The sequence below is a fragment of the Anarhichas minor genome, unplaced genomic scaffold (assembly GCF_050575085.1).
Source record: "Anarhichas minor isolate MPS153535 unplaced genomic scaffold, ASM5057508v1 ptg000018l, whole genome shotgun sequence".
NCBI classification, from domain to species: Eukaryota; Metazoa; Chordata; class Actinopteri; order Perciformes; family Anarhichadidae; genus Anarhichas; species Anarhichas minor.
The window spans coordinates 4,723,909-4,735,880 of NW_027466464.1; the positions used below are offsets into that span (position 1 = coordinate 4,723,909).

Sequence of the window (11,972 nt, forward strand, 5' to 3'; positions counted from 1 at the left end):
GACATATCTTCTTCCATCTCGGTGCAGAGGAGCTCACAAACTGGAAAACTTCACTAAAAGTGACTGGAAATGTCTGATTTCATTGCAATATTATTGTGCTTTAATTTAGTACTGCACTCAAGTACATTTTAGAGGTGTACTTTACTTGAATGTGCCCAAAACTTTCTAATTCTACTCCACCACGTAGACATTTTACTTCACCATATTTATTACCATCCAGCCATTTTAATATTGATACTTTAAGCACTTTTTCCAGATATTTACATAGTTTTCCAGAAGTAACATTTCCAATGCAGGACCTTTACTTGTGAGTATTGTTAGTGTGGCATTGATACTTTTACTCACAGTGATAAAGTATTTCCTCCACCACTAATAAAATAACTACAAAATAAGTCATAATTATGATGTTGCCTCTGAAATAAGAGATAATAGTTTGTGAATTAGTTCAAAGAAGTCTGTTTTTTTACTGCAATAGAATGTTAGAATCATGTGAACTCATTGAGATGATGAATTTTATTCTGAAGCGGCAGAAACGAGATTCTGTACAAACAGATATTGAAGTTTCTGAAAATATTCCACAACATGTTGATGTGCTGACTGATGATAGTCTGACAATATTTTCATTCAGCGCTCGGCTCGGTGTTGCCCTGACAAGATGTTCATTTACATGGATCAGTGCAGTTGCTATGGTTATTGCTGATGAGTCACTCGCTGCTGCTGATCTTATTCTCAACACGGCACGATGAGAAGATACCCAAAATAGAAGAGAGGGGATGATTGTGGAGGTGTTGATGGAAACAAGGCAGATTTGTTTGCATCATTTGATTATCACATCTTTTTGACTCGGAGCCAAAACCAACATACCTGGAGACGTTTCATCATATAGAAAACACACATGAGAGCTGATTGTTGAGTGTACTGAGATTTATTACAGAAGAGGAGAAGTGGCTAATAAAGCTGGGAGGATATCGGTTACAGTCAACACTTACAAACACCACCCTTTCTGCTCCTCTCCTTCTTGGTGGGGGAGCAGTCAGCAGCATCCTTCAGTCCGGGGTTGAGAGCGATCGGGTTCTTCCTCCTCCTAAACCCAAGGAGGTTCCGGGGTCGGGTTCCCCCTGACAGAAGTGTTGACTGGGATTTGTTGATTAACGTGTGTGGAAGCACTTCCCCCGCTGCTGTTAGCTGGGACCCTGCTCTTCTTCCTGCCTCATCCTCTTCCTCAGCTGCTCACCGATGTCAGACAGAGGGTTCATTTTGGCCGAGAGCGTCTTAACTGCGTCGCTAAACCGGCTCGTCTCCGTTTCCCTGCAATAAAGGGAAACAGAGGAATGTCCAGATGTTGAAAGGGGAGTGTAACATATGTAAAATGAATAGTATGAATATTCGGATTATAGCATAGAAAGCTGCTTACATGAGTTTGCGTTTCTGTGACTGTTTCATCTGACTGAAGTCTGTTGGTTCGGGCCTCTTCACGGGCCTGAAGGGAGGAGACAGGACAAAGACGGGGACATGTTCACATCAGGACATCAAGAGGACATTCTGCAGCCCGATGCTGCATCGTGGATAACTCACCTGTACGACCTGTTTGGTACTAAATAGACTTTTATCTCCGTTGGTGCTGAGCAGGATGTGATGAGAAGGAGGCCTGCGCTCCGAGCGGTGAACCCTCAGACATTTACGAGCGCGTGAGTAACGGCCTGAGCGGGAGGATCCGCAGCAGAGCCGGACTCCGAAGAGAAGAGAGGTAATTAAAAGATTCCACCATACGAGCCTCACCCTGACACGATTTATGTTTTCTGTGGAACGACTGCCTTTAATTGGCTTCTAGATCAGATAGGGAGGGTGGTCTTTGTTGGCGTCTCTGCTTGCATTAACTCCATTATATATATATTCAGTATTTTGAATCCATGGCGGTTGTATGATATGTGAAGTCTATGGGCTGTGAGGGAAGTGGGGGTGGCCTGTTGTAATGGATTGAACCTGTTTGTACGTCAGGTTATCGCTCAGTTATTCAGAGGTTAACGTAATGCTGCCGTAGTGGTAGTATCGGTGTAGATCTGATCTGATGAACACATTACTGGACCGATACAGATGAAATGGTAGAATCATGGAGGGTCACCTTGGCACTTACACTCTGTTTTTCCGGCTCTTGCGGCGAGCGGCGGGGGCCGTGGCGGCGGGGGCGACCAGCTGAGAGAGCTCCGGCAGGGCGTCGGCCAGAGGCCTCATGTCCCCCACCACGGGGGTGGCCTGTCTCCTCGCCTCGGCCGCCTGCTGCTCCTTGGCCTGTTTGATGGAGCTGATCTCTGAGAGGAGGGAGGGAGGGGGGGGACAGAGAGAGAGGGAGAGAGACAGACAGAGAGAGAGCGACAGACATGAGTTAGACATTGTTCAGTGTTCATACAGGTTTAGGTAAGTTTGAATAAACTTAACTTGACTAGTTCCACTGGTCCATTATACGTCTTTACCTCCTTTTCAATCATGTACTATCTATTTATTTAGAATTAGCTGGATAAGTGTACTGTTCATTTTATTGGTTCTGCTTGTTGTTTTTCTTGTTCGAGATAAATCTAAATAATAAAGACAATGTAGATAAATAAAGAAGGTGAGAACGTTTTAGCAGCTCTGTAAAGGCTGTACTTCAGGAGAACTGGACACCGCATTCAAAGATGGCGCCCCATTCATTCCTATGACAGTTGGGCCGGTACTGCTCTACTGTCCCTACCCCGAGTCTGTCATCTGAAACGGCTAATATTCCTCTCCATTTTCTTTTTTTAATTCCTGAAAACTGTCCGCTCTTGGGTTTCAGCCATTAGCACCTAATTATACGTCTGGACAGGATACGCGTCGTGTTACCCGGGAATTGATTGGCTCAGCAGGCGGCTACGGTTACACGCCTCAGCGCAATTACGGGAGATGATGGCGCTGGTGTTGGGTCGCCCAGTTATAATTACAGGGAGACCCAAAGATTCATCTTCAGACGAACAGATTTTGAACAGATGAGGATGAAAAGCTTTGATGGATAGCTCTGCTGGTGTTGACGATAAGGATGTGGGCCGACCTGAACTATTTGTTTCAGATTCACACACACCAAGTTGGATAAGATGTGCTTAACTGAAGTGCTAGAAGAACCATAATAATAATACCATAAATACATAATGTCCAACAGGATGTGTGTGGATATAAACTCACTGTTAAGCCACCTCTCCCTCCTCTCCTTCATCTTCTCTTTCTTTGACTTGACTTTCTTCTCTTCTGGGCCTGTGAACACACACACACACACACACACACACACACACACACACACACACACACACACACACACACACACACACACACACACACACACACACACACACACACACACACACACACACACACACACACACACACACACACACACAGTTATATGACAGCACATATGAAACCCGACTGTGTTTTAAAGGTTTACCTGTTCACAGTAACATGAGATGATGGCAGAAGCATAAAGTAGTTCAGGCTGTGACACACTGGCTCTAGTGTTTTGTTGGTAGAGGAAAATGGATTCAAAAAACAACTTCATCAAAAACAAATCAAATATGTTTTTATTGTTATTGTGGAGGAATTCAATGGTGAAAACGTTCAAGGTTGTGTATTGCCCAGCCCGACCTGAACCTCCACTCGACACTCATCACAGACCACCACAACAGCTGAGTGGAAAGAGTCCATCATGGGAAAACCACCAGAGCCACAACACCATCAGTGATGTCACTTCCTCTGTGTTCCCCTCATGATAGTGAAGTGATAGGAACAGGAACATGTCAGTGAGAGGGAACATTTAGGTACTACGTCTGCCGTTCCTCTACAAACATCTGTAGTGGTTCTCTACAGTTTTCTGCTCCTCTACAAACATCTGTAGTGGTTCTCTACAGTTCTCTGCTCCTCTACAAACATCTGTAGTGGTTCTCTACAGTTCTCTGCTCCTCTACAATCATCTGTAGTGGTTCTCTACAGTTCTCTGCTCCTCTACAATCATCTGTAGTGGTTCTCTACAGTTCTCTGCTCCTCTATAAACATCTGTAGTGGTTCTCTACAGTTCTCTGCTCCTCTATAAACATCTGTAGTGGTTCTCTAGTTTTCTGCTCCTCTACAAACATCTGTAGTGGTTCTCTACAGTTCTCTGCTCCTCGTTTCTACCCATCGATCGGTGTCAGCTCCAGCTCTGTGGGGGGGGGGGGGGGGGGGGGGGGGGGTCACAGGTCAGAGGCAACAGACAGCTCATGTCGTTTCAATGAGCACAGCAGCGAGTGATGAGTCCACTGTTTACCCGTCTATTGATCCAGTTTAGCCCAACTTGAGGCCCGAGGACTGGAGCAGCAGCTGATCCCTGGTCCCAGAACTGTATTCTAGCCTTCATGTCAGCTGATAGGAGACAGTGGCTGTCTGGTCTAATCCACACGTTCACAAGCCATAGTCGCTCTGACTCGTCCCAATCACAGGGGAATTGATACTTTTGGTTTTTCCGTTTTTTAATTCTAAATTCTGTTCTGAAATAAAAACCAGGACTTTCACCCAGGAGACCGGGGTTGTGTCCCGTGTGAAACCGTAACGTTAACGTTGACTTATTTGAAGTTCTGTACATAAGTTAAGTTACTTAACGTTATGTAACGTAGGTTACATATAACGTAACTTGTGTCATGTTCTTATTTTAATCCAAACCACGTTCTATTCCTCAACCTAACCCAGTGCTTCTGCTGCCTAATATAACCGTTTCCCTGAGAACACAGAAGTTTATTTTGAGATCGAGATTCATTTTTAACCAGAGAGTATCGGTTCATTTTAATATTCAAAAATAACTTAAGAACATATATGTTGTTCCTGTCCCTTAGGATGGGCCAGAGTTATAACAATTCATCATCATCTGGGGAACAGGAATGTCCAATAGTTGTAGAGATATTCCAGCCTTATGATAATTAGATGGAGGCTTCTAGCCGACATAAACATTAATAAAATGAACATTCAGAGATGAAAGGACTTTTGTGCGGAGGAGCTTTTAGAGTTAAATGCTAACTGTGAGAAGGAGAACGGAGTTTTCCTTCAATGAGCTCCATGATCTCATTGAAGTCCTAACCCAGAGAAGGTGTGTTCAGACAGGCTCAGTATCTCCAGAGATCCTTTATCTGCCACAACAACAGCCGTGTTTCTGCTGCTGTTTGCAGGAACAGAACAGGCAGAGATAGGCATCTGCTGCTGGCTGCTCTGTGGGGAGAGGAGGAGAAACCTAACCCTCATGAGTGGGGGGGCTTTACCACCACTCTGCTCCACCGGGAGCATCGTCTTCCCACTGCTCAGTGAAATGGATAGCTGTGATTACGGCTGGCTGGAGTCTGCCCCTCACCTACCTAGACCGCAATCCACCAAGCCCGCATCCACATCCACCCAGCCCGCATCCACCCAGCCCGCAATCCAACCATCCCGCAGCCCGCATCCACCCAGACCGCATCTACCCAGACCGCATCCAACTCCACCCAGCCCGCATCCACATCCACCCAGACCACATCCACCCGCATCCTTGTCCACCCAGACCCTATCCACCCAGACCACATCCACGTCCACCCAGACCCTATCCACCCAGACCACATCCACCCAGACCGCACCCTGCTCAGACTCCTCACCCTAAATGCATTTTATTTGAGTATGAGAACCCCTCTAACGACTAAGACATAATTCATAACATGCAGTTGATTTGCAGTCTAACAACACTAATAATCAGTTATTTCTTCATAAGCTCTTTATGACAAGTGAAAGTACCCCAAAATTTTAACTAAATTTAGGTTTAATAAGATCAGGAATTTGTTTCTGAACGTGATGCTGGTATAAAGCAAATACACGTTCTGGTGTATGTTTAATATCACTCTCTCAGAATAGTCACTTAAATGCTGTTAATGCACGAGGACCAAAGGAGGAGAATGCTGCGGTGTCTCTTCCTCTTTGCAGCATCACTGAGCCACATGCAGATCAGCATTACTCTCACTGCATGCTCGGATGCTCGGACGCATGCAGTGATGCAAGTCAACACGACAGTTGGCCCATCACACTCGTGAAGAACAACAGACACGGGTGAAAAGTGAACTCATCACTGAGTATCAGCACTGATAACATGGGAATGCTGACAGGTAGAATGACACAACCATGGCCATTTTTCACGAACAACCGAAGAGAGAGGAGGGGAGAAAGCGGTCAGGAGAGGAGAGGAGGATGGAGGAAAAGGAGAGGAGGGAAGTGGGCAGTCTTTAGGGAGCTGACCTCAGAATAAAGAGGATCTGGGGTCTACCCCCCAGGGTCTGGTAGTGATACGATACCTCTAATTAGACTGCAGACGGAGCACTTTGTCAAGAGGCCATGGGGGGGGGGGGGGGGACTTTACTCTACTGCTTCAGGACAAATCACACACTATGATTCGATTTGACAACAAGAGACATTGGGCCTCATTCACTATTATGTATATAATATAATATATTGATGTTCTTTCTTTGGCGACAAAAAAAGTGCTGACGCAAATCTACCGTGTGATTCGTGACGTGCACATCAGCCCATTTTGTTTTTATGCAGCTTCTTTTTGTTTTTAAATACTGTTGTCTTTTAAAGCCTTTTTTAAATGTAGTTTCATCCTGAGATGCATTTAGTTCAGGCAGATCTAAATTAGTTTGCAGAGTGAGAACAAAATGAGGTAAATGAGGTAAACAGTGATGAATCCTGGGTTTGTAGTCTTGACTCGGGTTTGCAAGTTAGATCCACATTGACTTGGTTTCCCACAGGACATGAACAGTTGTCTCCTGAGTGACAGTCCTGTTGGTTTAGTCTTTGGGTTAAAATAGCCGACGTTTGTTATGTAACTTACGTATGTGGTGTTAGTTACGTACGCAGGTTACACGACAAAAGCACAGTAAAATAAGACAACATTGTCTTTTGGTTTTAAACAGCAGTCTCATGGGTGAGAGTGTTCGTCTGACTCCCCCATCCTCCCCCAACTAATGCACACATTGTACGACATCACCTGTATTCTCCTTTTGCTCCCGTCGTAATCACTACGGCCACTAGAGGCCAGCGGTGACTTCTTGTATTTGTATATTTTACGAAACACTTGACAGCACTCGGTGGTTTTTAACCATATATTTTAAACCGTTTAGGATCATTCGTGAATTTGTTCTACGTTCAATTTCTAAATATCAATACTTATAAATATTAGTGAATGCCACAAAGTCTCAATCACTCATACTGAAGAACAAATCTGCTCATTCAGTTCTATTTGGTATTTTTGAGGCAATGTTCAAATATGATGATAGTTAATGTAGGATATGCATAATGACTCATCACACGGGGCTCAGTCTGTCTCCTGGCATCAAGTAGTCTGGACCCACTTTAGAACATTCTAAACTAGTCCCGCGCTGTTGTTTGAGGTCTCAGGAGTGTCCTTAAACTGACACAGAATCAGCCTCAGCAAGGGAACACTGAGGCAGCTAAACCGTGATTTCATGCATGAGCTAAATTTGTACCACGCCTGCTCTATAAATAGCAGCGGGCCGTTGTCTGGTGAGGCTTCATGCGGCACAGCGTGCTTAGCAACTAGGCCCCCGTCCATCACCGCCTCCTCCAGACATGTCCTCAGTCCTACAGATGCTCCCTCTCTTCCTCTTCCTCTTCCTCAACAGCTGTGGAAGGAGATGTACCAGCAGCCTTAATTAGTACCACAGAACCCCCCCCCCCAAAAAAAAACCTTTACTGTAGTCTGCTGTGGTGCTGCTGCAGCAGGAGGACAACAGTAAGGCTCACACACCATCTAGTGGCCAGTCAATGCAACAGCAGAGAGGAGTGATATTAGTCCTTATTAAAGTCTACATATTAATTAAGATGAGTCGCTTTCTTGTGGAATAACTGCAGAAAAGACCCACTGCTGTGGACTCATTTAAGGGTCTTTTTCAGTTTAAAGGAGACTAATGCTGCTCATTGTCAGGTTCTTCTTTGTATTTAGGGTTCTACTAGAACATGTTTTAATGTTCTAAAAACACAATGTTATTTGAATATACCCGTATTCACCCTCTGTCTGAAAGGCTCCGTTTTAGCACCCGTCTCTTTAAGCCCCGCCCCCACAAAAGACCAGTCCGCTCTGATTGGTCAGCGTTTCCAGTCTTTCGCATGTCGTCAAAGCTCATACAGTATCCCCCCCCAGCTCACTGCCCCCCCCCCCGTGAGCTGGATGGAACCGGTTGAGCCGATCACTGCTTCACCGCCATTGACTTCAAGGGGGAATATGTATCGACGATAAGCATGATATTCAAAAGTGAAATATTGATATCACGTTAACATTGTATTTTTCTTTGAGCACTGACAGACAGCCTGACCTCGGTCTGAGTGTGTTACCTTTGTGGGCCGGTACCGGTTCGTCTGGAGGTTCCTCAAATCTCAGCGTCTGTACCAGGGCCTCCGGGCTGATCCTGGTGCCGGCAAAGATCCCAGAGGGGAAGGAGATGGCTCTCAGAGGCTGTGAGGGGTCAGAGCACAAGTCCACAACCGGGTTTTATTTCTGAACAAATATAATGAATGAAACATTATTATTACAAGTTTTATGAATCTGCTCTTTTGGTTTACTGAATATGATTTTACAGGAAAACATTTACAGGGGAATGAAATGTTCAGACCAAGGCTATATGTGTAAACAAATAAAATAGTTATTTAACTATAGCAAGTTTTGTCTTTAAGCTTTTGGGGCATTATCTACAATAATTAAAATAATGGTCCAAAATGATGTGCAATGGCATTGTTTTAATTTTATAGTCAATTTACTGGCACTTCATTTGTGTCTATCATAGCAATGAGCACCATATCCATGACGTCACTGCTCTGGATCCGGTGACGTCAGCCTTCTGGTTCTGATGGACTGACGGGGAGACTTCAAAGTAAAGCCGCCGTTATTAATGAAACACCCGCTACATCACTGTTACTTCTACGGTAACGGAACCACCGGGGTTCTGCAGGCTCTTTTTATTTGCTGATATAACCGGACGGTAAAACATATTGACCGACCGATATTCAACTAATATATTGTGTATTCATCGGGCAATTCTTCCAACAAACCTGTTCATTATTGGTCGAGGGGTTGCTCTTCGTGTTCCCCAGACATGGAGCGCTTGTTTTGTGTACTTCCGATGCAGGAGGCTTCTCTAAACTCGGAGGGAACGCGGAGCCGGGGGTCTGTGTGAGGCTGCCCGGCCTGTCGAGCCTCACCGCCTCCTGGTGGAGCTTCTGACGGACGTGTTTTATCTTTCCAACCATGTCCACAAACGCGTAAGAAACTTTATATAGAAGCGAACCTACGGTGTTTCACACAATCCGTTGTAATGGTGCTCCCCGGTGTCGACAGCGTGTGACGTTATCAAGTGAGCGCCACTACCACCGGAAGTGAATCTGTTTTACTTTCAAATGTAAATGTCAAATCTCAGTTTTACCACTCTTGGCAAATGTTTCGCTTCTAGCGACGGCCGTGGTTTGGATTATCCACGAGAGACGTCATCACGTTTGTGTTTTTTTCTTTTTTTTTTTGGCTTACATCTTAACGTTAATGATATGTGTCTAGTAGCTATTGCTATGCTATTCTGAGAAATATGACATTTGGGAGAAAAATACAGTTTCATTTAAACATTTAACTACTGTACCACTCATGAGCCCACGTTTTTTTTTCAGTTTGGGAATCATTTCTTAAAGCACCTGTACGTAGCACATGAATGTCTTAATAACCGTTTTAATCTGAAAGTAAATTCCGGAAATACATGTTTATACTCCGGGAAACTTGATGTTGTTGTCATGACAAGCGTGAATGGTGTTCCGGTTTAGTGGTTCGGTGGAAAACGGCACAGAGAGAAAGTTCCGCCTCCGATGAATCGCCATATTGTTCCGGTCTCAAACTATTTGGTTTTATTTACTATTGCTTTAAATTATTTGATAAACTGATCACATCGATATCAGCAGCATATTATCTACCACTAGATAGGCTATCGGAAAAATACAAGTCTGTTTTGCACCTGAATTTGCTCAAAATACATATTTGTTTGAGTGGCTGGAAAACCAACTGATTTCTGTGCTTTGTCCCCTGAGTTGATAAGAAGAGCACTTACTTCAGTATGAAGGATGAAATAGTTGCATCATGAAGTGAAAATCATATTTATTTGCAGGTGGAATGGCAAATGAAAATAAGGTGTTCTACAATAAAAAACAAACAAACACTACAATGTGCTATGCTGTACAGTACATATGAAGGTTTCCAAGTATACAAAAATAGACATATCAAAACACATTTACACAAACAGGTAATATGTACATACCATAAAATAACGTCAGATGACACAAGACTACTCATGAGTACTGAGCAGCCTGTCACTCTTTAGCTGGAGATGGATGCAAATCAAGAGAGCTTCACTACAGTCACTTTAGCTTTTTCTGAAGGGCCGACATGCAAAGGAGTCTGGTGTTAGTGGAAAGAGCAGACTAGCAGCCGCAGGATGCGACTGGGAACACTGGGAGGCGTCATAATGCCCCAGAGCTTCAACCTCCAGCTGCTCCACTGCAGCTGCTCAGTGGACAGCAGAGAAGAGTAAACGTAAGAAAGAGGAAGTGAGGAGGGGTTGCTGAAGTGAAGCGCGCCTTCTCTCAACGAAAGCACATTATGAAAAGAATCCATACATCCATGGCGTGGTGTTCAGATGTTTGTAAAGCATTTGATTTAGAATTTGGTAAACTTACATTTGTGTTTAATCAATTTGAGAATGAACTATAAAAATGAAAAAATTTAAACTGTGGAGGGACGACGTTCTGAAACAGTATATTTAACTTTCTGAGACACATCTGCAGCATTAACAAACCAGTAGAGATTCTACTGGTTCAGCCATTCCTACACCGGGTCCCTATGAAGCCTCTACTGAACTAATGTGCTGTAGACAGTGCAAATATAACTATTTCTTTAAATCAAAGGTGTGAACCAATAAACACCTGACTGACAGTTTCAAATCTGAGAAAACAGGATGATGTTTTTGGCCTAAATTATTATTTTTAATTTATTTGTTTTGCAAGTTGTCACCAGGACCTCTGTGCTACTCTGTATATAGTTCCAGCTGCTGAAGCTCAACATCCTCAACCCTGTGAAGAACACAAAGGTACATTTAAGGTACATCTTCTTTTAGTTTATGGTTGTCTTTCAAGTCATTTCTGGTAGTGTCTAATAATCTAAACAGGTTATTTGACCTCTGAATTATAAACCTCTTACACTGTAAAGAATACTGTTTTTACACCTATGTTAAATATTTATGGAACTTTGAGATTTTGAGACAAACGACTGTAGCAGCACAGAGGAACATGACTGAACACTATAATAACGGCGATATCAAGACAAATGTAATATTGTAGTATACTTTACAAACACTGTTCTCCCTCTTACATGTTCCAAACAGGAGACTATGGTGCTGTCTGTGTAGCTGGAGCTTTGCATGTTGGCCACAGTGAAAGCTGAGGACTGTAGCGGTCACACAGTGATGATGAAGTGCTGTGGGTTAAAGGGAAATTCTGACAGGATATATATACATCCTGATCCAAACACATTGGTGGCACGTTCTTCTCTACAACACAACATTTCAACAGAAACAAATACTTGTGCTACGGACACAGTACACCAAACATGAGCAGCAAAGTCAATCACAGGGACAAGTTACACACACTATAGTGAGCAAAACAGAAAACATGCAGATCGCATATCCATCTGCTGCCTAAAGGACCTCTAGAAGATTTGGCATAATATTTATTCACATCAAATAAGAATAAAATACTAGTTTAGGAGCTATTAGTATTTTCTAAGGAAGGAATGACTCTACTCTCATAACTACATAACATGTGCCGGGGAGGTTCTTTCCAATACCTCTGTGTGTTAGGGAAGCCAAGAAGGA

The 11,972-nt window shown here is 43.6% G+C and overlaps 1 protein-coding gene across 1 annotated transcript; it reads right to left on the reverse strand.

Moving 5' to 3' along the window:
* Window positions 1-906: 906 nt before the first annotated feature.
* On the reverse strand, window positions 907-9,418 carry slx9 (SLX9 ribosome biogenesis factor). Its single transcript, XM_076094990.1, has 6 exons — window positions 9,118-9,418; window positions 8,404-8,524; window positions 3,196-3,264; window positions 2,135-2,309; window positions 1,415-1,480; window positions 907-1,308 (listed from the first exon to the last, which is right to left on the reverse strand). Exons 1-6 carry the CDS (start codon window positions 9,313-9,315, stop codon window positions 1,182-1,184), a joined length of 756 nt encoding a protein of 251 aa, XP_075951105.1. The 5' UTR covers window positions 9,316-9,418; the 3' UTR covers window positions 907-1,181.
* Window positions 9,419-11,972: the final 2,554 nt, after the last annotated feature.

Excerpts from the sequence above, each read along its gene's own strand:
- slx9 (XM_076094990.1), bottom strand. The coding sequence starts at position 9,315 with ATGGTTGGAAAGATAAAACACGTCCGTCAGAAGCTCCACCAGGAGGCG. Across the intron at positions 3,265-8,403 it reads ACCGGTACCGGCCCACAAAG|GCCCAGAAGAGAAGAAAGTC; the intron begins GTAACACACTCA and ends GTGTGTTCACAG. Across the intron at positions 2,310-3,195 it reads GAGGGAGAGGTGGCTTAACA|AGATCAGCTCCATCAAACAG; the intron begins GTGAGTTTATAT and ends CCCTCCTCTCAG.